Here is a 24,288-nt window from a genome sequence, read left to right on the forward strand (position 1 = left end):
GCACTTGAGCATGCGTTTTGGCTCCCAAGAGGGCACTTGAGCACGCGTTTTGGCGTCCAAGAGGGCACTTTAGCGTGCGTTTTGGCTCCTAAGAGGGCACTTTAGCGCACGTTTTGGCTCCCAGGGGGCACTATAGCGCGCGTTTTGGCATCCAAGAGGGCACTTTAGCGCGTGTTTTGGCTCCCAAGAGGGCACTTTAGCGTGCGTTTTGGCTCCCAGGGGGCACTTTAGCACGCGTTTTTCAACAATTGGGCTACGAGGGGGAGCGGTCGCCCCCCCGTGCACGCCACTGTTACAATGCAATGCCAGAAAAAAACAATTAGGTCTAATAAAATCCTTTCCATGTCTGTGCATTTTTAAGACTTAAAAGATTAATTAAATCCATTTAAATGCGCTCTGTCTCTATGGCGTCTGATGTTTAGAGTCGGCCTGATGGCAGTGCAAGGCTTTGTTCAAATTACAAGGCGTAAAGCTCAGGAAGGGACTTAAGTTTTAGTTTTCGTCACTGGTCAAAAATCCCATAATAAAGTTTGAGCATGGTGCAATTCAAGCCAACTGAGAGAAAGCTAGACTCCTGCACCTGATCTTGGCCCTGTTTTCAACCTTTAGGCTTGAAAATCTAGGTCGTGATAAGAGTCTTTGGCCAATCACAGGCCATCTCAGAGAGTGCGTTGGCATTGGCTGTTATACGAATGCATCCCTTTGGTGAAAGCCTGGTTCAGCGATGGAGAATCCTGCAGAAAATGTTCCAGCACTGGCAACAACTGTCTACACTCTAAAGCAACCCAAAAAAGGAAGACAGATTTATAGTGTGTCTGATAATGAATGAAATCAAGTCAATACTGGCAAAGCATTTCAGAGATGGAAAGAAAAGAGTTTAGCCCTCTGCTAACCAGAGGATCACAGCTGTGGCTTCAAGTTCACATTTTTGTGGCCAACATTAGCTAGAGCCTCAAAACACAGTGTGTCCTCCATCTTTCTACCCACCACTACAAATGCAGCGCTGGGAGGAGATCAGGCAGCAGCCCCAGAGACTGAACCCCAATTCATTGTGTCATCTATTTCAAAGGCGACCCTCCACTCTCTGACCATGAGATTTATTTTAACCATGCAATAACCTAAAATATAACAGTCTCTAACTCTGAGTAAGTGTGCATGAGCATGCATGTGTGTACATTGGATGACAGGACAGATGTTGTGTTTCCACTCCAAATATGGCTCAGAGGGTTAGTTTGCTTTTTTGATTAAAAACTGCACATTTAGAAAGCATAAAACTGTTCCAAGAGCGTCAAAGACTGGAGATCTGTCATTGGCACCATTCAGTTGCTTGCGCGCGAAAATCGTGGTCTGGTGACGTCAAGAGGGCGGGCTAAACTTGTATCAAACTGCTGTTATGAAGGTAGCCCACGGGCTACCACAAAAGCGGAAGTTAGACATTTCGCTGTCAAAATAAAACAATATAGATTTATATATGAAGAGAAAGACACCTCAGTTTTTTGATTTACTAAGTCTGGAAGTCTGGCCTCAAGACTCATACATTATTTTAAAATTACTCATCCAAGAGAACCTCAAAACACTTAACATATGCCCTATGGTTGGATGTAAAAGGATCAAACAGAAAATGCGTAACAGCAGATAAGAAGAGTTGACATAGAAAGTAAATAGAATTGTACCTTGTATAATTGACAAATAATGATTCATTGATTAGGCTGTATTATTGATTACACCGGGGCTGCTCATCTAACTTCTGCCACATTCCACTATGTGCATTGATAACACGGCCATACTCTGTGTGGCAAAGAAAGACTGTAAAAATTATACATATCGGCAGGAATAAACAACAAGGTACAGTTAAATTCGGCCTCGCGTTACAAGTAATTCCTAGTAGTCATGTTATCCATAACCATTGATCCTACGCGCCAACAAGGACTTTATTTTGAATGATGTATCCGGAAGTCCCATGTTTTTGCTTTGGCTAATATCGTTTTAGCACATACTCAGAGCTCTAAACAGCTAGCCAGCTAGCCGAAGGAGGCTAATATTTCTCCTTCTCACAAAATTGAGTCGACAATAAGCTCTTTCTCTGATTATTAACGCAAATATACCACTCGGGCTCTAAGAAAGCATTTGTGGTGGAGTTCTTGCCTTCCAAACACCGTGTTGTGAAGAAACGGAAGCGGCAAAAAATAGCGAAATATACCGGCTGTGCCAGCAAACTGTAGCTGGCTAACGGTAGCTGCTAGCTTCGGGAGCGCAGCAAGTAAGGCGGCTGGCTAGGCAACCATTACTGTAGAAGCGGCTTCAGACCGCCGGCTGTCGAACTACCTGTGTCAGCCAGTTGCCATAATAGGTAAGATGGCTTAAGTTTGCTACATACTGTGTATACTGTGTGTATATTATTGAGTGGTTCCGAACTTTTAATTCCTTGTAGGATAGAAATAATAAAGGTTCCGTGCTTTGTCAACGTTAAAATATAAACGGGTAGCTAACGTTAGTAACGTTACTCCCCATATTTTAAAGTTAGCAGGTTAGCTAGCTGGTATCTGTAACTATTTCTCCCTGTACTTCTGTGTCAAAGTACCGTAACTCTGTCACAATACTGAGCCTTCCTCATCTCGAATTGACAAGATTAGGCACTGCTTTAGCATATCTAAACCGAAATGATAATTTAATCCGTAAACGAGTTTTTAATACTGTTTTAAAACTGTAAATATGGCTGACATTTTACTCCCGAAATAAGGACACTGATCTGTTGAGACTGTGGTTTTCTTAACGCTGATTGGCTGTGGAATGGATCAGTCAAACCGTCCTGAAAGCTGATTGGATGTGGCTATAGTGTTGTGGCTAGACCTGGTAGTAGTTGCCAACAGTTTATGAGATAAAGTCGAGAATAATCTACAGAGCTGTTTCTTCACCAGCCGTGTGACTAGTGAGAGTGAAAAGTGATTACCAGCTTGACAGTTTGCCAGCTTGCCAGCTGTCAATACATGGGTGTATGGATTTAGGCATTGGGATTGAGTGAGAAAGAGTTTAAGCGTGTGAAGGAATGTTTATGCTGCAGGTGATAGTGAACATAGCCCTGCCTAATGACACTGTGCCGTAAAATGCAAGGCATGACAGAGATGCTTTGAATGACAACAAGTTCAAAGCATTTTAAGTCTTTTTAGTTCCTAGTTTTATGGCGTTGTTACAGCTATGTAGAGTTAATCCAGCTAGATAAACATAAGAGAATACAACACAAAAGCCAACAATAACTGCAAAATATCAACACTTATTCTTGTACAAAATGTTTTGTATATTGATTACAATTTCAATTACTAATTGCAATCTAAACTATGTTTATTCATGTTCTGTATTTTCTTATAAATCAACAGGAGGTTAAGTGTGATTGGTGGCCCATGAGGAAGCCACGTCGAAAAGGCCAAGTGGCCGCAGGAGGTGGAACTGATGTCAGGAAGTCCAATGGGACAGTTGGTGGGCGTGGGGGTGCACGCCAGCGATCCCCATCCCCTTATAGCCTCAAAGCATCTCCAAGCAGAGAAACCCTGACATACTCCCAGGCCCAGAAGGTGGTAGAGGTGGAACTGGATGGTAGGCTTCACCGCATTTCTATTCTGGAGCCCTTGGAGGTCATCACAGACGATGAGATGATGGCTCAGGACATTAGTGAGTGTAACAGCAACAAGGAGAACAGTGAGCAGTCATCATCTCACACCAGCGGCGCCCAAATAGTCCGCAAGCCTGTCACACCCCGAGGCCGCAGGAAAGACTCCAAATGTCCTCCTGTCAAGTCTCCACCACCTTCCAAGAACCACTGCCCCAATTCTCATCCACAAACACCTGAAAAGTCTATTGCATCACACCATCACCATATGAACCTTCCTGAACCCAAGTTTAATGTGCTGGAAACCTTCACACCAGTCGAGGCACCTCCTCTGCCTACAGCATATTACCGTTACATTGAGCGCTCAGCTGAGGAGCAGGAAACGGAGGCAGAATATGATATGGACGAAGAGGACGCTGCCTGGCTGGAGATGGTCAATGCTGGCCGGACATCTGAGGGTTACTCGGCTGTCACACCAGACACCTTTGAGCTGCTGTTTGACCGACTGGAAGACGAGGCGTACCGGGAAGCCCGCAGCCGGGCGCCCTCTCAGAGTGCTATTGACGACGATGCCTTCTGCTGCGTGTGCCTGGATGATGAGTGCCTTAACAGCAACGTCATCCTCTTCTGCGACTCCTGCAACCTGGCTGTGCACCAGGAGTGTTACGGCGTGCCCTACATCCCCGAGGGCCAGTGGCTGTGCCGCTGCTGCCTCCAGTCCCCGCAAAAACCAGTTGACTGTGTTTTATGTCCGAACCGTGGCGGAGCATTCAAGCAAACGAGTGACGGCCGTTGGGCACACGTGGTCTGCGCCATCTGGATCCCCGAGGTCTGCTTTGCCAACACAGTGTTTTTAGAACCAGTGGAAGGGGTCAATAACATCCCCCCAGCACGCTGGAAACTTACCTGCTACCTGTGCAAACAGAAGGGCCGTGGTGCATCAATTCAGTGCCACAAGGCCAACTGTTACACTGCATTTCATGTCACATGTGCTCAGCGTGCTGGTCTGTTTATGAAGATCGATCCTGTGCGGGAGACAAATGTTAACGGGACCACGTTCTCTGTAAAGAAGACAGCATTCTGTGAGGCCCATTCACCACCAGGACAAGAGGCCGCCTCAGATGAGGAGAATGAAGGAAGAGTGGTGGGCAGCAGAGGGAGGGCGAGTAGAGGACGGAGTGCCTACACAGAGGGCCCTACAACACCGAAAAAAGGCAGGAAGTCTGAAGATGATGCCAAGACGGATAAAAAGAAAGGGAAGAAGGGCACAGAGTCAACAGCACAACACACTGCTTCACCACAAGTGACAGTGCCTCATATACCCACAAGCAGGTTAGATTTTTTTGAATTTGGAATACAATGAAATGCTGTGCATCATGTTCAATAAAACTTAAAGACCAGTTTTTTAGATGTTTGGGTTTACAGTTTAAATAAATATACAATTACAAGAAAGAATTTTCTAGTGGAGATGCCTGAACTGATGTCAGTCATGTTGATTGTGAGACCAACCTGCATCTATCTCTGTTGTGCAGGCTGAATATCATCTGTAAAGGAATACTCTTCCAGAAGAAAAATCAGTTCATGCAGAGGCTGCATAACTACTGGCTTCTGAAGCGTCAGTCGAGGAACGGTGTGGCGCTGGTCCGGCGTCTGCACTCTAATGTCCAGTCCCAAAGGAATACTGAACAGGTCAGGGTAGGAAACGGTGATAAAGCCTTGGCACTCTATATTTTTGCACTCTGATCATAACATTTTCTGTGATGCTATTTATGTTGCCATGGTTCTACCAAATGATTTCTTAAATTTACTGATTGCCTTATGGGCCCAGAAACACCAAAGCAGCATTAAAAAAAACTAGTGGCCTCAGTCTCAGCTAAAACTATGGACTTCAACACACCACAAAGACTACAGCCGTTGGCCAGCTATCACTAACATTCTGCACTTGCTTAAGAGGAAATAATTCTCCATACTAGCAGTGGTGTTAGTCTGTATTCATCATTCAGAAAGGAAAACTGGAAGATTGAGAGGACAGATTCAACACAACTTGATAGGGCTGCCCAGTAGCTCAGTCGGAAGAGCGGGCACACCATGTACAGAGGCTATGCCCAGCTGCCAGAGTGGCTGCAGGTTTGATTCTAGCCTCGACCCTTTGCTGCATGTTATCCCCTCTCTCTCCCCCTTACACTCTTGAGCTGTCCTATCACTTAAAGGCAAATTAAAAAAGGCAAATTGTAAAACACAACCTGAGGCTGGAAGAATAATTAATATTTACCTTGCACCACTGAACAATAATACAATTACCAACTCTTTCTGCTAAAGAGCTCAGTAACTAGGGGCACCCAGTAGCTCACCTGGTAGAGCAGGCGCCCCATGTACAGAGGCTGTGTCCTTGCCATAGTGGCCACAGGTTCGTCTTCAGCCTGAGGCCCTTTGCTTCATGTTGTCTCCGCTTTCTCCCCCTTTTCAAAGCTTAACTTGTCTTATCTAATAATGGACAAAAAGCCCCCAAAATAATCTAAGCTCAGTGGCTAAACAAAATTATCTTACAATCTTAGTGAGATTGTTTTGATCTCACGTCCTCTTGACTTTAGTCATTTGTTTGCCTTTGTCAACTCATATCTCCTCTTATGCTCTGAGCTGACCTGCAAATAAAAGGGTTTTTTCTCACCAACGGGCTTTTCTGACAACTCAACATGCTGCATTGCCCTAAAAAGCCACTAACGAGTGCAAACAGTGTGGGACACACCACAAAAACTAGGGCAACAGACAATCACCAACTGTCAGCTTGGTGTGTCAGGGCCCTGTCTCATAGACACATCTATGAGACAGTGTTAATACAAAGGAGCTTAAAAATGTCTTGTCCTTTTTAGCCTGAGGTTGATGAGAAGGTTTCTGCTGCAAGAGAAGCACTGAGATATTGGCAGAAGCTGCGCCATGATCTTGAAAAAGCCAGGCTATTGGTGGAGCTCATCCGCAAGAGGGAGAAACTCAAACGAGAACAGGTAACATACACGGAAAGATCTCACATTCTCCAACATGGTAAATAACTGTATTTCATACTCAGGCTTGTTAATTTGTTCTTAACCGTTTGACAGCATGATGTTCAATGTAAAAAATGTAGTATTTCAAGTCAAAGTGGAACTTTTAAAGATCAAAAGTACCTGAGTTCCATTTATTTAATATTTTAAGATGTTCAACAATGTAGTCTGAAATTCTAAAATGTTTGGATGGTCACACATTTTCCCGTCCTTAGACTATCCTCTCAGTACAACTGAGTGGCAAAACAAACAAACAGCAGGTGGCTGCCAGAAAAAAAAAACTACTGGCTTGGTTAGTTAACATTGCACAGTCCCTTACAATTATCTCCTCACATTGCTGCTATTCTCTTTAGTTTTCTGTAAAAACTTGCCTCTGAAATCTCTATGTTTGCAACTTCCTCAAATGCTGACATCACATGCATATCCTCTGACAACTGCAGGTCAAAGTTCACCAGGCTGCTCTGGAGATGCAGTTGACCCCAATGTTGGTGCTGCTCCGCTCCACTCTGGACCAACTACAGGAGAAGGACACAGCCCAGATCTTTGCACAGCCAGTCGACATTAAAGAGGTCAGACATTTCACTGGTAATGAATAGAGACTATATATGGTGTAAGATAGCTGTCAAAAATATGTATCCATAAAATATATATATATTTATATATATATTATATTTATATATATTTGTTATTTTGCAATTTTAACAATTTCTATGTCAAAAAAGTTGTTTTACACAAAATTCTGCTGTCATATACGTGAGTCTGTGAAATTGGGTTTGAGTATGGATTGTTTTTATATGAGTATGAGTGTAAAATCTGAAAGTGCAAAGTCTTATGAATACAACTCACGTTTCTATTACTACGAAGTCTTCAGTGTGAGCATGAATCCAAGTTCACGGGTATGAATCGAAAACGCTGAAATGACATCACTGAGATCACAGTCAGGTCGCAGGGAGAGTAATCCATCCACGATTCCTCCAACTGCGCATGCCCCAGAGGCAAACATGGAGGGCAACAGTGTACCAAGTAGTCTGGAGAAACATCACAGGTAATGTCAATCATAACGTGCATTGCATAGCCATTATTTATTTCATAAAATCAAACCATTATCAGTGTTTCCTCTAGGATTTTTTTCAGCAGCGGGGGCAGGCTCTCTGGGGAGCCATGGCGGCGTGAACAAATGACGCTTTTTAAAGGCTGAAAGTAAAAATAATAACAAAAATTCAACAATAAAATGATAAAAACAATAAATAATAATTTCTTGATGGGGCTGTAATCAGTGGCAAAGTTTGCACCCAGGCTCAGAACAATGGATTTTTCTTGGTTTTTTGTAGAGCAGCTCTAAGGCTCTGTTGTACGGAAATTCCCCAAGAGGTGGCCCGTTGATGCTCAGCAGCATACATGCTGCAAGGTGATCCCCCTGCAGCCTGTTTCTCAAGTCAGTCTTCACCTACAAATAGAAACAATAATTTATTTTATTTATTTATTTTTCAACCCATTTAGGGTCCCAGCCTGATAACCTGTGTTTCCCTTTATGTTTTTCTCCTCTACTCTCATCTCTCTCTCCGGCACCATCACTTTGCTCTCCTGCTCCTTCACTCGGCACTCCCCCTCCTGTACTCTGCTCTCCTTCACTTTGTTCCACTGCTCCTCCCTGTCTGTTACTTGTCTTATACAATTACATAAAACATTGACGTCAGATAATTTACACTCACCTCACATTTGATTACAAGTGTGAACATAATTTTTTACCTAACCATCATAATTTGAGTCAGTAAAAAGGCTAATGATACCCGACTAGCGCCATCCTCATCAGGTGTCTTTCTCTTCTCAAAAATATTTGAACAAGCTCATCTGAAAATGCAGTCAGCAGTTACATCATGGCGTGTATATCGCTTAATGCTATCAATTAGTTTACTCACGTTAGCAACACTGAGTTGAGTTGGCACCGGGCCCAATTAACTTAAGCTACGTAGCCTTAGCTGGCCATCAATATTTTACGAATGTTTATTTAACTAATAAAATCTATTATAAGTTTTCTTAAGCTAATAAGTCTACCTTTTCTCCGGTAAGTTGCACGCTATTTTCAAGCCGACACTCCTCTGACTCTCCGACCTGATGCCTGGATGCGAGTAGCTAATTAACGTCGGCACCTGTTAGTTATGTTGGGGGGTGGGAGGGGGCGGTGCTATCTACCCCAAAGAGTAGATACGGAGCAAGATAGTTATCTGCCTCAGCACTCGCGACACCCAACGCAGTGCAGGACTGTGCTGTGATGCGGCGGTGGTGTATTTGCAATTAAAAAAAAAACAACCAAAAAAAAAACGACATTTGAAGGAGCAGCAGGTAGGATTTAGGAGTGGCGGGCCGCCACTCCTAAATGAGTGTAGAGGAAACACTGAATTATGTAAAATATACATTTCTTGGAGTCGCAAACTTATTGCTTTAACTTGCAAGCTAAAGACATTTACATGCCAGTGATGCTATCTTAGTGCCATCGTTAATGGGAGTAGAAGTTGGCCAGTGCTAAGTTATTTTAGTTAGCTTGCAAGTTAAAAGACTAAATAATTAAAACAGGGCTCTATTCTGATTGTACCGCAGCCATTGTTTGTTCAAGAGGACCTATGCTGGATATTTTCCTAGCCAGTTTTTGCCTTATTTAACCAGCTCAGACTAATTGTGATGTTAGATAAATGACTTGTAAGTTGTTACATGGAGCTTTCTTCCCTCTACAGTAACGTCTCTGGGCTGAATGATCAGTGTCTCTCGCCCTGTACCATAATCTCTCGTAAATGAAGGACAAGACTACACAAATAACTACACACATTGTAATGTGTAGGTAGCTATGATAATCCACTGCTCCACGGATTGATTTCTCAAAGGCTTCATTGAAAACAAATGCACTCGGGAGGGTTAGGAGGGTGAGAAAAACAGCGGAAAAGTGACTGGATCTATACAACAGGTAGATTTATACGCCAAATAACGCAAATAGAAATCGATAAAATTCTTATTTTGATTAACATTATGTCTCAAATTGATAATTTCACTAAATGTAAACCATGTAATAAGCGGGATAATTCACCATGTCAGGGATTATTTCTCCATATCAACTTTCTCACTCCTTCCGTGTTATCACAAAGTTATTGGTTCATGTTAACTCATCCCAAATGTGGCATGATTGTTAATGCTGTGGTGATGAACATATAGGGACAGTGCATTATGTTTTGGGTAACGTTATGTGTTTCATATCATGCAGTTCAATGCTAACTAACTAAAATAACTTAGCACTGGCCAACTTCTACTCCCATTAACGATGGCACTAAGATAGCATCACTGGCATGTAAATGTCTTTAGTTTGCAAGTTAAAGCAATAAGTTTGCGACTCCAAGAAATGTATATTTTACATAATGGTTTGACTTTACGAAATAAATAATGGCTATTCAATGCATGTTATGATTGACATTACCTGTGATGTTTCTCCCAACTACTTGGTACGCTGTTGCCCTCCATGTTTGCCTCTGGGGCATGCACATGCGCAGTTGGAGGAATCGCGGATCGATTACTCTCCCTGCGACCTGACTGATCTCTGTGATGTCATTTCAGCACTTTTCGATTCATACTCGTAAACTTGGATTCGTGTTCACAGTGAAGACTTCGTAGTAATAGAAACATGAGTTGTATTCAAGACTTTGCACTCACAAATTTTACACTCATACTCATAAATACAATCCAAACTCAAACCCAATTTCACAGACTCACGTATATGACAGCAGAATTTTGTGTAAAACAACTTTTTTGACATAGAAATTGTTAAAATTACAAATAAGAATTAATTAATTAATTAATTATGGATACATCTTTGTGACAGCTATCTTACACCATTACTATATAGGTTTATGGTCTTATGTATTGATGACATAACTAGGAGATGTTCATGACAATCATAGCTGCCAAAGTGCTCTGACTTTTATTGCCGGAACCAAAATTTAACATCCTCTACAAGTTTTACCACCTGTGCAGTCTTTTCCTCAAATGTGTGTTTCATCTGCCAACATGTGACCATTCTTCTCATTAACCTTAAGGGCCATGTCTTGTCCTCAGGTCCCAGACTACCTGGAGTTCGTTAGCCAGCCCATGGACTTCTCTACTATGCGCTCTCGGCTGGAGAGTCATGCCTACCGCTCAGTGGCTGACCTGGAGACTGACTTCAACCTGATGGTGTCCAACTGCCTTCTCTACAACAACAAGGACACGGTCTTCCACCGGGTAGCACTGCGTCTTAGAGACTTAGGTGGAGCCATACTGCGCCATGCCCAACGCCAAGCCACCAACACCGGCCTGGACCTGAATACTGGCATGCACCTCTCAGAGTCACCTCAGAAACAAGACTTCTACAGCTGCACCTGGGAGGATGGTAAGTCACAGTGTGGGTACTCCACAGGAAATGTGAACATCCATCTTTTGTAATTTAGATACTTTAGATTTAGATGTGAACCACTCACATTGCTACCTATTTATATGCAGAAACTCCAGAAATGTCTAGAAACTCAAAAATGTCTACATTTTGTTTGGGCTGTACCAAATAGTATGGCAATGAAGCTTCATTATTAACATTCAATGACTGAATTATAATTATGTTTAAAGCAGTATTTCTCCAGTATGGTTGTATAAACAAGATGGTATATCTATTCCAAAAGCTCTTTTTAATTAATGGTCCAGCTCCAGAGATAGAAAATATAATTGTGGTGGTTGATGTTTTAATAGGGGTCAACCAATATTGGTCTTTCAGGGCAGATACCAATTATTAGTAGTTAATGAGACAGATAACTGATATTTGGAACCGATATGCATTTTCAATAAAAATGAAAACCTTTCAATATTTAGAATTTTGAATATAGCAAACTCCCAAACAAAACATTGTTTAAATGCCTTTAGCAAATGTTGAATCAAAACTAAAATGTTCAACATCTTATACAGCAAGTTCCCTGCAACTTTTTTTATAAAGTCAAGTGAAAAATTAAGTAAAAAATGAATAGATAAAAATTGTTGAGTGTAATACACACGCTAATTAATTAATTTTATCAGTGATCATTAAAATAAAACACTGATACAGATAATTGGCAAAATGAAAAATATCAGCTCTGATAATCCATCAGGCCGATAATCTGTCCACCCCTAGTTTTAATCATGGCGGGTTGCCACAAATAAATAAATGGTGTGCCAAACCCTTCAGCAGGACATTAACCCCCTGACCAAATAAAAAACAAAAACTTTTTGTCTTTCCGTTGCTTAATTCTCCTGTCACAATTCTTTCCTTAGTATCTCAGAACTATTTTGTGTTGTATGCCCAAATTGACCATACCTATCCCTAAAAGTACCAAAATGTTTTAACTATGTCCTATGTCCTAATCTAAACTTGAAGAATTTCAAACTACTGAGGTGTTTTTAACTGATGATTGAAGTCTTTGAATTTTCAGAGGGCAGTCCTAATTAAACTCCTGTTTTTTGTACCTTTGTGGAGCATGGATACTAGCTTCACTTTTAACCTAACTCTTTCCTGTTGTGTCCAGTTGACAGTGTGCTGGATCCCGCCAACCGGCTTCATATGAGCGTGGAGGAACAGCTGAAGGAGCTGTTAGAAAAGCTGGACTTTGTCACCTCCATGCGATGCAGCGGCGCTCGAACTCGACGCATCCGCCTGCTCCGTCGCGAGATCAACAGCATCCGGTACAAGCAGGGCCAACACCCCCGCCACGGCCTCCACAACGGACATCTAAAGGAAGATGATGAGGACGACGACGATGACGAGGAAGACGACGACAAAGACGCCAAGGCAGACAATGGCCTTTTGTCTACAGACAAAGGTGGGCGATGAAAAGCGCTGACGTTTTAACAGAATGAAATTGGCAATGCATGAACCTTTAAAAGCCTCTCTTTTTTTCAATGAGACCAGTTGTAAACATGAGCTAACGGAACATTGTCCTCAGGTAATTGAGCCAGGGTCCCCCCCACGCACCAACCCCAACCACCCCACTGTCTCCAGTCTAGTAAGTAGGGGCCCACAGAGTCTCGTTAGCCATGGCTGCCTCACAACTCCTCTCTCCCAGTGCACTCTATGTCTGCACCTCTTCTATACATCACTCTCATGGACTCACCACTCTTCATTGGCCACGTACAGTCATGCCATGTCATCCCACTTCAGACTACAGGCTAGTCCAGTCAAACAGTCTCTTGCTCCCGTACAGGAGTGCAGCAGAACACCTGTGATTTGTGTCAGTGGAGTCATAAAATATGTTACCGTGTTGCTGGTGTACAGTTGTGAGAGCAAAGTTATTAATTCACTCGTCTTGATAAGGTCCTCCATATCTACAGAATACTTCAACTTCCTTTGGGCTGTGGTTAGACTGTTGGAATGAAATGTAAACCATTCTGAAGTGACACCATTTTCCAGTGTGAATACTACACCACCACATCACACGACATACTAAATGGACATTCATTTTACATGAACGCTGAGTAAAATTGAATTAAATTTTTCTCCTTGTCTTTCAGAAGACCTTAAATCCACTTCGCCCCCAACACTGGAACCTACAGGGCTGGCGCCTCCTCCACGACATGAGGACACACCTCTGGAACCTCCTACCTTGCGGCCAATCACAGGAGAGCCCCGGTCCCCCAGCTGGCCCTGCAAACGCCTAAAGATGGATGGAGACCTCTCAGAGAGCACCACAGAGAACATGAATTGCACTAAAGCACAGGAGCGGCCAGCGTCGTCGCCTCCTATTTTGCACAGCGAAGGACAGGCTGTGGCCAACGGCCTGCCAGAGCTCAGCACCCCACCAAGACCCACCACTGGCGGAGTTGGACGACGAACCTCTGTATTGTTCAAAAAGGCAAAAAATGGAGCTAAGCTGTTCAGAGAGAGAGACAATCCTTTGCTGAACGGAAAGGGGCAGCAGGACAACACCCCAATAGCACCCTGCTCCGCAGCCAGTACCCCATCCTCCACACCTTTGTCCACTCCATCCAAGACCCCACAGAAAAGCCCTGGACCACCCACCCTCAATGAACAATGCACCCCTAGTCGAGACATGTGCTCAGACAGTGAGCTGGAAAAGACGCCAAATCATGCACTGGAAAGTGGTGAGAAGCTTTACGTAGTTACTTATTATAGATTAAGATCCTCCATTCAGGGTGGTGTTTTAGTTAACTCCTCTTGGCTCTGAAGACAATCAGGATGTGATCACAAAGTATGCTGTTAGAATGTGCTGACTTTACGTTTGTCATTGCTTACCAGTTAACACGTCTCATATAATGACAATGTCAGACGGCAGTGTGAAGGGATGTATGGCTTATTTGAGTCCAGCTGCAGATGTTACAGATTCCCTCTAAGTAATGTTGAATGTAGCTACAAACTTGCTTTCATAACAGATTTCTTTTCCTTTTCTCTAAGAGAGAAAAGAGTCTTCCGTTTATCACATCTGGGGACGGTTGCACTAACAGAGCTTCTGTCTGGTCTTAAGCTTTTCTATTCTTGGACTCAAATGGTTCATTGAGAGCACACTTGGAATTTATAAATTTAATGTTCAGTTATTCTTTGCACCACACTCTCAGCGCAGAGTGTACTCTGGGCACAGACAGAGCAGTAGAACTCCAGGCACAGTTGAAACTTAATTAAGTCTGAAACTTAATAGTTCCTCTCCAGTAGCTGCTTCTCTCAACCATCCATCTGATCAGCTCTAATTGGATCGACAACCCCATAATATAAACTCCTCGTCAACTGCCGCTGAGGAAAAAAGAACTCATGACAATTTTTACCTGTGCTATGTTAAAAGGCTTGCAAAAATGTCTGAATTAGGAGAGGGGACACAGAATTATGAATCGTCAGCTACTGCCACATACAGTATAAGACTGTAATTCTAAGGGCAATATTGTAATAGTTATGTCAGTTGCTAGGATTAAGCTGCCTTCCTGCCAAGACAGGATGTAAATCATATGTTTATCAGACGCAATCAAAGTCAAAATGTACATGCTGTTTCTGTATATCAGCATCCTGATACAACAACACAAGAGCCACAAACTTAGACCAACAACTCACATTAACTTTCCTACTGAAGTTTCCTTTTTCTCAAGCTAACAATCATGGACACGTCTTGTCCTTCACCTAAGTACAAGCAACTAACCAAACGCTCACAGATGTAATGCACAGTGCTAATGTTAGTAATCAAGCTAGATAGTTAGCTAATTAGCTGAACAGCTGCAGCACACGAAGCAGCGTATAAACTCACCTAAAAATGTCACCTGCCAGGTGCTGTCAGACAGACACAGATTTGCCTCTCCAGTAGCAACTTTCAGATATTTCCCCCTTATTCTTTCTTTTAATAATATTAAATTACATGTTGATATCAATTTTGACTGAATGAAGGATTGCCAAATGAGATTTCAGTCAGATATATACATGCCTAGATATGTAATTACAAACATGGCCAAGATGCCAAGGATTTAAAATAAGTATATATTATCTATTATGTTAGTTATGATGTTGGACTGCTTGGTAGTCCTTGTTATATTGTGCCCGCTATACAGGACTTTTAATTTTTGTATCTTGGATGTCCGTTGCTACAAAGGCTACATAGTTAGCTAAACATTAGCAAGACAATGTGAGATCATTAACAATGAATTCTTGCCACACATGCTGCTAGACAATAGCCATAGTGCCACAGACATCCCAAGTTCTCTCACACATTTATTTTTATGTGGCAGCCTGTCATGATTAAAACATCTGCCGCCCAAATTGATTTTCTATTTTCGGAGCTGGACATGTCATTAGGAAGGCTATTGTTATATATATATACCGTTGAATTCATTGCATCACACTCTCGGAGCGACAAGTGTACTCTGGGTACAGACAGAGCAGCAGAACATTAGGCACAGAGAAAGTGAAACTGTCAAGCTCTTTACTGCTTTGAACGGATCGACACATCAGTTATCCACCCCACGAGTCACAAGAGAAAAGGAAAAACAAACTGTGGAGACTCTGGATAGCTCGCTGCATTCACAGACCCCAAAAAAACTCTGAGTAAAGACAGGGGACACAGAAAGATAAAAAAGAACACATGCATTTAAAAGGAAAAAAGTCATCAACCACCATACATACAGTCTAACTCTGGGAAACACGGCATTCACATAAATGCGCATCGATAAGACCAGTCATAGTAAAGACTAGGTTTTAGTTCAGTTGGTGCAACTGAAGTCCATTCTAAAGACTGGTCCTAACAAAGACCCATTTAGTGATTCGGATCTGGCTAAGTAAAGGCTAGTTAACTTGCTCCAGGTTAGCATCATCTGCCCACCTCAGTGTGCCTTATCAACAAAACAAAACCCCTCTGCCTGGACACTACCTCTGCATCCTCCATCAGCTGGGATTATTGCGTGCTGTACTCTTCGCACTGATTGCCGTCGTAGCGCTGTAATGCGTTGTTTTCTTTGTGACTGAGACGAGACCAAACATATCTGTGCTTTTCTGTCAAGTTATCCTCCTGGCCTTGTGAGATAGCTCTGAGATCTCTCTTATCTGCTTTCAGGACTGACCAACGGCTTCAACAAGCACAAAGACGGCGGGTCCGACTCTGAGTACAGCCCTTGTCCAGTCCTGCACAAAGAAATGTAAGAAATGGTGTATATGTGGTCAGCTGTTGTTTGCTTACAGTGATGACTGACAATACATTAACAACACAATGTGTGGCGTTACAGCAGCCCAACACCCAAACGAAGCCTCGGGAAACCAGCTCTTTCCAAAGTTCCCTATCTGGAGATCATCAACGGAGACTCAGATTACACTGGTATGTTTTTACTTATGTCCGTTCTGTGTCACCTGAATTTAAATAGCTTTTTTCTTCTGCTGTGTACCAGTGTATGTTATCCTCTTTTCTCTCTGTCTTGCTCACAAATGTGCCTCAAGCATAGGAAATTTTGCTGTACAAATGTACCATTCTAATCTCATTGGTAATATGTGTGAATGTTTCACTCATTTTCTTTCTTATTCATAAAATGATTCACCGTCTGCTGCTGTTTCACAGGCAACGGCAGCCACATGTCTGACGACGGGACGGAGTTGGAGCCTCTAGATCTTGTGTGGGCCAAGTGTCGCGGGTATCCCTCCTATCCTGCTCTGGTAACCCCATATTCTGCTTAATATTGCTGAAGCACCATCTAATATGACCTGTCAAGTGTTCAGCCCCAAATCAAAAACACTAGATCATTTTTGTGTGGGTTAGCAAGTGTTGGAGATGTCAGTCATGGGGATGTCTACCTTCTCTCCAGTATAATGGAACTAAGATAGCACTCTGCATGTGGTGCTGAAAGCGCCAAAAAAATGAAATTTGGAAAGCTCTTAATGTCTCTTTCCAGAAATCATAACTTGGTTACTTAAGATAGTCCACAGGCCTTGTTTTGTGAGGTTTCATGTTGGAACTATTTTCTTTCTACCAAACTACGCCCGCCAGCTGTCACTGTTTTTGATAGCTCAATTAGCACCAATGAGCTAGCTAACGTTACAGCTCAGCTGAGAAGGACGCCATTGATGTTTATGTCTTGTACTGTCATGAGCATGAGCCTCTCATCCATGAATAGATGCACATTTCACTTCTGCACTGTAATTTGGTTGTTGGGTGTAGTTTCGTAGAGAGAAAATAGTTCCTACATTTTAACAGCTCACATCAACTTCTTTGGATTATCGTGAGTAACTGGGTCATGATTTCTGGAAGGAACCATTGCTGTTGAGGTTTTACCGATATTATTTTTTTCCCCCAATTTTTTTTTTTGTTTGTTTTGTTTTGTTTTGAGCACTTCAAGCTGAGTGCCATTTAGTTCCGTAATATTGGAGAAAAGGCAAACATCCAATCTCCAAAACTAGACAACTCACTTCAATGGAAGAAATTGATGAAATAGTGAATTTAATGTCCATATGTTGTGATTAAGGCTGGGCGACGTGGCTTTAAAATATTGTCCCAATATTTTAAGGCTAAATCCTGATACATCATATATATTGCAATTTTAACTGTTAACTACAAAAATAAAATAAAAAATTAAATTAACTGCAGTTACAATTAAGTTTAAAAAAGTACCTTCTGTACTACTGTTATAAAAACATTTAATAAAATATATTTATGAGGAAGTTAAATAAAGTACTTTCATGATAAAATTTTTATAACCAATAAAAAAACAGAGCAGGAGCCATGGTGCTTTTATTTTGAAGGAACAGGCTTGTCTCATTAGCACTTGAAGCTTCTGTTCAACAGTTGGATTTTAGCGTTAGCAGACAGTAAAACAGACATCACAGCGCCTTTAACCACAAGGATTCATTCAGAGTCAGCAAACAACAAACTAACAGCTCTCCGGTTCTCTTGTTACCAATATTTGCAAGTCACACTGGTGCTCCGGGGTCACAAATGTGACTTAATAGTCACGATTGGAGCTCTGAAAATATACAAACACACGCCTCACCTGCTCACAATACGACCAGTATCACTCATTAAGTTCCCCATGAGCTGGAAACAAACTAACAGCTCTGCACTTCGTATATTAATAGCATTTGCAAATCACAGTAGTGCTCAGTGGTGGCCAAATGTGACTAAATAGTCACAGTCTGCAGCTCTGCAAAAGCCCTGCTTTGTGTGTGTGTGTGTGTGTGTGTGTGTGTGTGTGTGTGTGTGTGTGTGTGTGTGTGTGTGTGTGTGTGTGTGTGTGTGTGTGTGTGTGTGTGTCTCTCTGAGAGGCAGAGAGCCTTAGAAGACAATGACAGAACCAAAATTAAGTTTTGATTCTGCCCTCTAGTGCCATCTATTGACAGTGTCTATGCAAACATAAAGGATACACAGAAGTCTAAAGGCACTGACATTAACAACATTTGAAACAGAAGTATCGATTTTTTGTACTTAAAGGAAGTATAAAAGAGCATTTGGACTGACTGAGTGTTTGTTCCAGATCATAGACCCAGACATGCCCGAGGAGGGCCTGCTGCACAACGGGGTGCCCATCCCCGTCCCACCCAAAGATGTCCTCTGTCTGGGGGAGCAGAGGCAGGAGGAGACCAACGAGAGGCTCTACCTGGTGCTTTTCTTTGACAACAAGCGCACATGGTGAGAGTCAAACAGACACACATGTGGAGCTGCTCCTGTCACACTGAGGTCAGAGGTCACCTACAGACCCAGGAGGAGCAGGTGCTTTTAGTTAGATGCACTTGAGCTGAGTGTATTATCCAGTCAAGGAGGATCGGACCGAACAGAACAAGTTACAAGTTACAACCTATTAATTAACCCTTAGGAACTGTTTGGCCCATTCTACGCGCTTTTTATTTTATTTTATTTTTTATCATTTTGCCTGTGTTCATGCATTTTGGCAAGATAGTGTATTTTTGTTTTATCTTGGAATTTTCTGCTCAGCTCTTACAATAAGTCTAAAATATACTATGTAAACAAAACTGTTACGTTCATACTGTTAAATGCAAAAAATGCACCATTGATACCCTAATATGATGAGAAATATCATAATTTTAAAAATCTACCTAGCATGTAGTATAACAAAAATCATTGATTATTTGTGGAGGGGTTTTCAGGGAAAGACATAGTTTCATCATGTCAAAAACCTGGCATTTAAAGGGTTAAGATTCTGAACATTAATAAATATTGTATTATTTTTATTAGGACCAAATGTATAATATTTTTAATAGCCTGATTTTGAAAATTGCGTATTGTGTGCAGAGCTGTATTAGTGGGATATGTGACACTGCACAAAAATACTATATAAAAGTCAATGGTGCTGCTAATCAAAAATTAATTATTTAGTATTTAGTACATTGAAAATATTTTTTTTTTGTTCAAGCTTGATTTTGAAAAGCATATTTTGTGCACAGAGTTATGTGAGTGTGTAATATTAAAGCGGGCCCTTAGGGTTAAATAAAAGGTCCAGAAACAATCAAACTGGTGAAATAAATCTGTCTCTGCTTCTGTAGGCAGTGGCTCCCACGGGACAAGGTGACGCCCCTGGGTGCAGACGACACAGCGGACAAGCTGCGAATCATGGAGGGCCGCAAGTCCAGCATCCGCAAGTCTGTCCAGGTGGCGTACGACCGCGCCATGATCCACCAGAGCCGAGTGAGCCACAACCACGGCTTCGTGGCCTCCAACTATCTGTAGAGGGCGCCGGCGAGAGCTGCGTGCACCCACAGTCAGCCACTATGCATTTCTCTGTGGTCTTAAGCCGCAGGCAGGCTGCGTCCCGCTGCGGCCCGAATCAGTATTCACACTGTGGTCTGAAGAGGTCGCTGCACAGCACAGAGTCCTGGACTGTTGTTGGTTACCAAACCACTAAGTGTGTGACACACAGAGCGGCCGTGTCTGCCCTGGTGTCGCTCTGGATGTGGAGCTCCAGATGTGAATCCCGTTTGCTGCGGTCAGTTAGTGTTCATTTCCTGTTTCAGGGTCGTACCGAGGTGCTAACTCCACCCGGGTGTGTTGACGCCGCGTGTGTCTGGATCAGATGTAAAAGAACCCCCCCCTCACTATTTTGTAAAATGCTACTGCCAAGGAATCAAATTGTCAGAAAAGAGATTTGACATATTTATATGTGGTGCAGAAGACATATGAATGGATCACTGCCATCTTTTATACAATAGCTTTTTACATTTTAATCTTTTACAAAGACACTTGTATATTCTAAAGGCACACTTTGTGTACATATGTATGTGTATTATCAAACCCAATTTAATTTAATGTTGCTGATTTTAAAAATGCGTATTTCAATCAAAGCCAGCAGGGGCAGTGCGAGGCTGTGTATATTTGTGGAGATGAAATAATTCCTGACTTGCTGCAGCGTACTTAGCTTGTCTTTGATGTAATTTCATTGTGCCGTGTGTGTGCGCGCGCGCATGTGTGTACATTCAGAGCATACAACACAATGAGCCATTGTTCTTTATATTTGAAATCTCTTTTTGATACAGAGAGAAATAATTTATTTATGGAAGACAGAACTATAGAAATAAAGTTATATTGGTTAAAGTGGAGAATTAAATCTTATTTAAAACAAATGGAGTGAGGTTTTAAAAACATGCAGCCAACATTTTGACATGCCGGTTTGATGTTAAATTAACTCGAAATTATCACCATCTTTCACTGTCGGCCCCCAGAGAATTCTATTTATTGTGGAGAGCCCCGTTTTATCAAATGGAAAAATACACCTTTATAAGCTTGTACTACCTGCATTATTTTACCTGCTCACCAAATATTTTGTCTGAACCAGTATTTCCACTTTTTTGGGAAATAAACGCTCTATTAAAAACCTTTGGGGATTTTTATCTGCAGTTTTGTGTTTTTTCTTTTTAAAACCAAAAGGTAAGTTGTCATTCTGGTGGGGGTTTTTTTAATAATCATCTCTTTGAACATATTTAAAGATGAACGTCACCTAAATTCAGAATTTCAGTATGTTATTTTTTTCCATGGCCTTGGAAAGTTCAGTCAGTATTTGTCAACATGAGTTCAGGAGGGACCCTTTAACCCTTTGAAACCTGAATCCACAGGTTCTCCTGTGCTGCGTGCAGATGCTTTTCACAAGCACTGGAACATTTTGAAACGTGAGCAAATTGGTCAAAAATGTGGTCAAAAAAAAAAAAAAGCCAATCAGCAGCTTGTCATGAAGTGTCCAACAAATGCAGGAATTAATATAGGAATAAAATTTAACAGAAAAAATGTATTTATTCTAATATTTATAATTATGATAATTACAATAATAATAACTATTACTATTATTATATACATATGTATATTGCCAATTTAAGTATTTTTCTTGTAGGCATAACCTTTTATGAGCTTTTTGCCAACTTAATTTCCATGGTTTTTTTGTGCTGATGCTTTTCACAAGGACTTCAAAAATTTGAAACATGATCAAAATGGTTGGATTTCTGTTAAACACATGGTTAAAAAAAAAAAAAAAAAGCAATCAGCAGAATGGCATGTCCCGCAAATTAAAAGAAATTTGTAAAAGTGAGGACTATATTTAAAAGTATGTTAATAATATATATAAATATTAATGAGAAAATAATATTTTAATATTATTTTATTATTTCCTCTTTTTTTGCTAACTTTCAGGTTTTTTCCTTGTAGGCCTAACTCTTCAGGACTTTTTTGTTCATTTTTGGGTCATTTCTTGTGAAGTTGCTCACTGCCTGTTTTTTCATGTTTCTGTAAGAAATCAAGCTGCTCAGGGTTCAAAGGTTTAACTCAGGGCAAAGACTACAAAAAAAATTACTCATGAGAATTACTTGGAGAGATCAAAATAAGAAGACTGATGGCCACAGCAAAAATCAAATGTATTTATTATTATTTTTATAATAATAATAATAATAATAAACCCATTTATAAATATATTTGTCTTTATATGTTATTGTTGTTTATATTATATCAATATTATTTTATAGTTTACTTTTTTGTTTTTATTAGTTTTGCTAATTTTCAGGTATTTGTAGGCCTAACTTACTTTTTTGACAATTTTTGGGTCATTTCTTGTGAAGTTGCTTGTCATTTCCTTTACATGTTCTTGAAAGAAATCAAGCCGCCCTGAATTCACAGGTTTTTTTGTGCTGTGTGCAGATGCTTTTCACAAGTACTTTAAAATTTGGAAATGTGAGCAAATTGGTTGGATTTCTGGGGATTTCCCTGGGGAAAAAATTATTTTTTTATTAAATATAATATTAAATATATTTTTATATTTATTTTTGTCATCTACTTATTTATGCTAATTTTCAAAAAATTTAATTAATTTTTTTTTTCTAAAAAAAGAAATCAACCTGCTTGAATCGACATGTGGTTTTTTTTCAGCTTTTTTTCTGCTGAGTTCAGATGCTTTTCACAAGCACATTCAAATTTTGAAACATGATTTCTGTCAAAAATATGTTTGTTTTTTTTTGTTTTTTTTTAAAAAAAGAGGTCAAAAATAAAGATAATCAGTAGCCTTGCATAAAGTGTTCAACAAACTTCAAGCAACAAGTAAAAGCTCCCCAAAAAATGACCTGAAAATATTTGAAATGTATTATCATTATTAGCATCAGCATAAGTATTATGCTAATTACCGGGTATTTATCTCGCAGGCCTTACTTTGAAAAACCTTTTTGCTAATTTTTGGGTAATCTCTTGTGAAGTCCCTCATTGTCTTTTTTTACATGTTTTTTTAAGAAATCGCAACACTCAGGTTTCAAAGGGTTAACTTGGGTCAAAGAGCGATAAAAACGACTTGACAGAGAAACTTGGAGAGCAAAACGAAGACACTCACCTGAGGGCCACAGCAGAGAAGTCCACCGGTGCCTCCAAACAGCTTTGAGATTTCAGGTCGAGTCCCTCCGTCCACCTGCTCCTTCAGAGGCCTCAGTGTCCACAAAGATTACACTGTCCAGCTGCTCCTTGTCCTAACTACTGCTAACATTACTTTGACTTTGTGTTTTTGGTGCAAACATGTCCATAACTTAAGTAAACTGTGGATTTGTTCTTCTTGAGCTGCTCTTGCTCCTCTCTGTTCTCCTCCACGCTGCCTGTGTTGGCTGATGTCCTCCTGCTCACAGGTGTGCCTCATCACCTCCCTCGCTCCCCTCCTCCTCCTGTCAGGACTCTAAAGGGCTGCTCTGCACTTTTCTTTCCTTCTGCCCTTTCTGCTTCAATGGGAAGTCAGATTGATTTATTTTTTTTCTGACAAAAAATCTCAAAATACTGAGAATCCACTGCCTGCTGGTTAGCTGTCGCTAAACCCTGGACCACACGGGGAAGTAAATAAAACAAATGAAAGGCAATGCACATGAGGCTCTGTATATTTTTACGTTTTATAAAATTAAGGAAAGTGGGAATTAACCTTTTAACACCTGGTCTACAGAGCATCAGTTTTCTCTTGCTGCATACAGAGACATTTACCTGCAAACCTCTGAAACCTGAGAAAATTGGTGTGTTTTCTTTTGAAAACACAAGAAAAAAACACAAAATGGGCAACTTGGCAAGAAATGTGCAAACTACAAAAAAGTAAAAGGTGATAGGGAAATTATCTGAATATTAACTGGGAGGGATTAGTATATATTATTAATACCCAGAAAATGTATTCATTTTTCAGCACTTTCTTAGGGTAATTTTCTTGGTTGGTTGTTGTTGTTGTTGTTGTTGTTGTTTTTAGGGTTTTTTAAAGTTTGTTTGTTTATTTAATTTTAGTTTTTTTATTTCTTTCTTATTTTTAGGTATTTTTCTTTGATATTTTTACAGGTTTATTGTTAATATGGAAGCCTTGTTAAGTTGAAAGAAAGATGCCAATTTGTTCAGGTTTTGAAGAGTGAGTGCTGGAGTCCCCCCACACACACACACACACACACACACGAAGTCATGTTTCATGTAACAATTACCATTTTCTGCAAAATTTCCTCTAGTCCGACATAAATGATGTCTGTTCGCGTTATTTTCTTTTTTTTTCTTTTTTCTTTTTTTTTCAATTTTGGTTATTGTAGAACTGAAATTAGATTCCAACGTTTGAAAGTCTTCAGATTAACTTGCTTTTTGCTGCAGGAACGTTGTCTCTACTTTGAGTGTGAAAAATCTCTTGACCGCTGATGAACTCCAGCTGATA

At 40.9% G+C, this 24,288-nt stretch overlaps 1 protein-coding gene across 2 annotated transcripts; it reads left to right on the forward strand.

The window, feature by feature from the left end:
- The first annotated feature begins 1,976 nt into the window (after window positions 1-1,976).
- On the forward strand, window positions 1,977-20,998 carry brpf3b (bromodomain and PHD finger containing, 3b). Of its 2 annotated transcripts, none has more exons than XM_042491511.2 (13): window positions 1,977-2,350; window positions 3,375-4,936; window positions 5,137-5,293; window positions 6,475-6,606; window positions 7,083-7,211; window positions 10,741-11,053; window positions 12,210-12,503; window positions 13,195-13,782; window positions 16,224-16,305; window positions 16,393-16,481; window positions 16,719-16,813; window positions 18,625-18,779; window positions 19,652-20,998. In XM_042491511.2, exons 2-13 carry the CDS (start codon window positions 3,399-3,401, stop codon window positions 19,833-19,835), a joined length of 3,756 nt encoding a protein of 1,251 aa, XP_042347445.2. In that variant the 5' UTR covers window positions 1,977-2,350; window positions 3,375-3,398; the 3' UTR covers window positions 19,836-20,998. The 2 variants fall into 2 exon arrangements, with proteins under 2 accessions (XP_042347445.2, XP_042347444.2); XM_042491510.2 differs by having other exon boundaries at window positions 1,978-2,350; window positions 13,192-13,782.
- Window positions 20,999-24,288: the final 3,290 nt, after the last annotated feature.

Source organism: Plectropomus leopardus, chromosome 9, assembly GCF_026936395.1.
Source record: "Plectropomus leopardus strain MGB_pleo_1.0 chromosome 9, ASM2693639v1, whole genome shotgun sequence".
NCBI lineage: Eukaryota > Metazoa > Chordata > Actinopteri > Perciformes > Serranidae > Plectropomus > Plectropomus leopardus.

Excerpts from the sequence above, each read along its gene's own strand:
- brpf3b (XM_042491510.2), top strand. The coding sequence starts at position 3,399 with ATGAGGAAGCCACGTCGAAAAGGCCAAGTGGCCGCAGGAGGTGGAACT. Across the intron at positions 6,607-7,082 it reads AGAAACTCAAACGAGAACAG|GTCAAAGTTCACCAGGCTGC; the intron begins GTAACATACACG and ends TGACAACTGCAG. Across the intron at positions 7,212-10,740 it reads AGCCAGTCGACATTAAAGAG|GTCCCAGACTACCTGGAGTT; the intron begins GTCAGACATTTC and ends TCTTGTCCTCAG.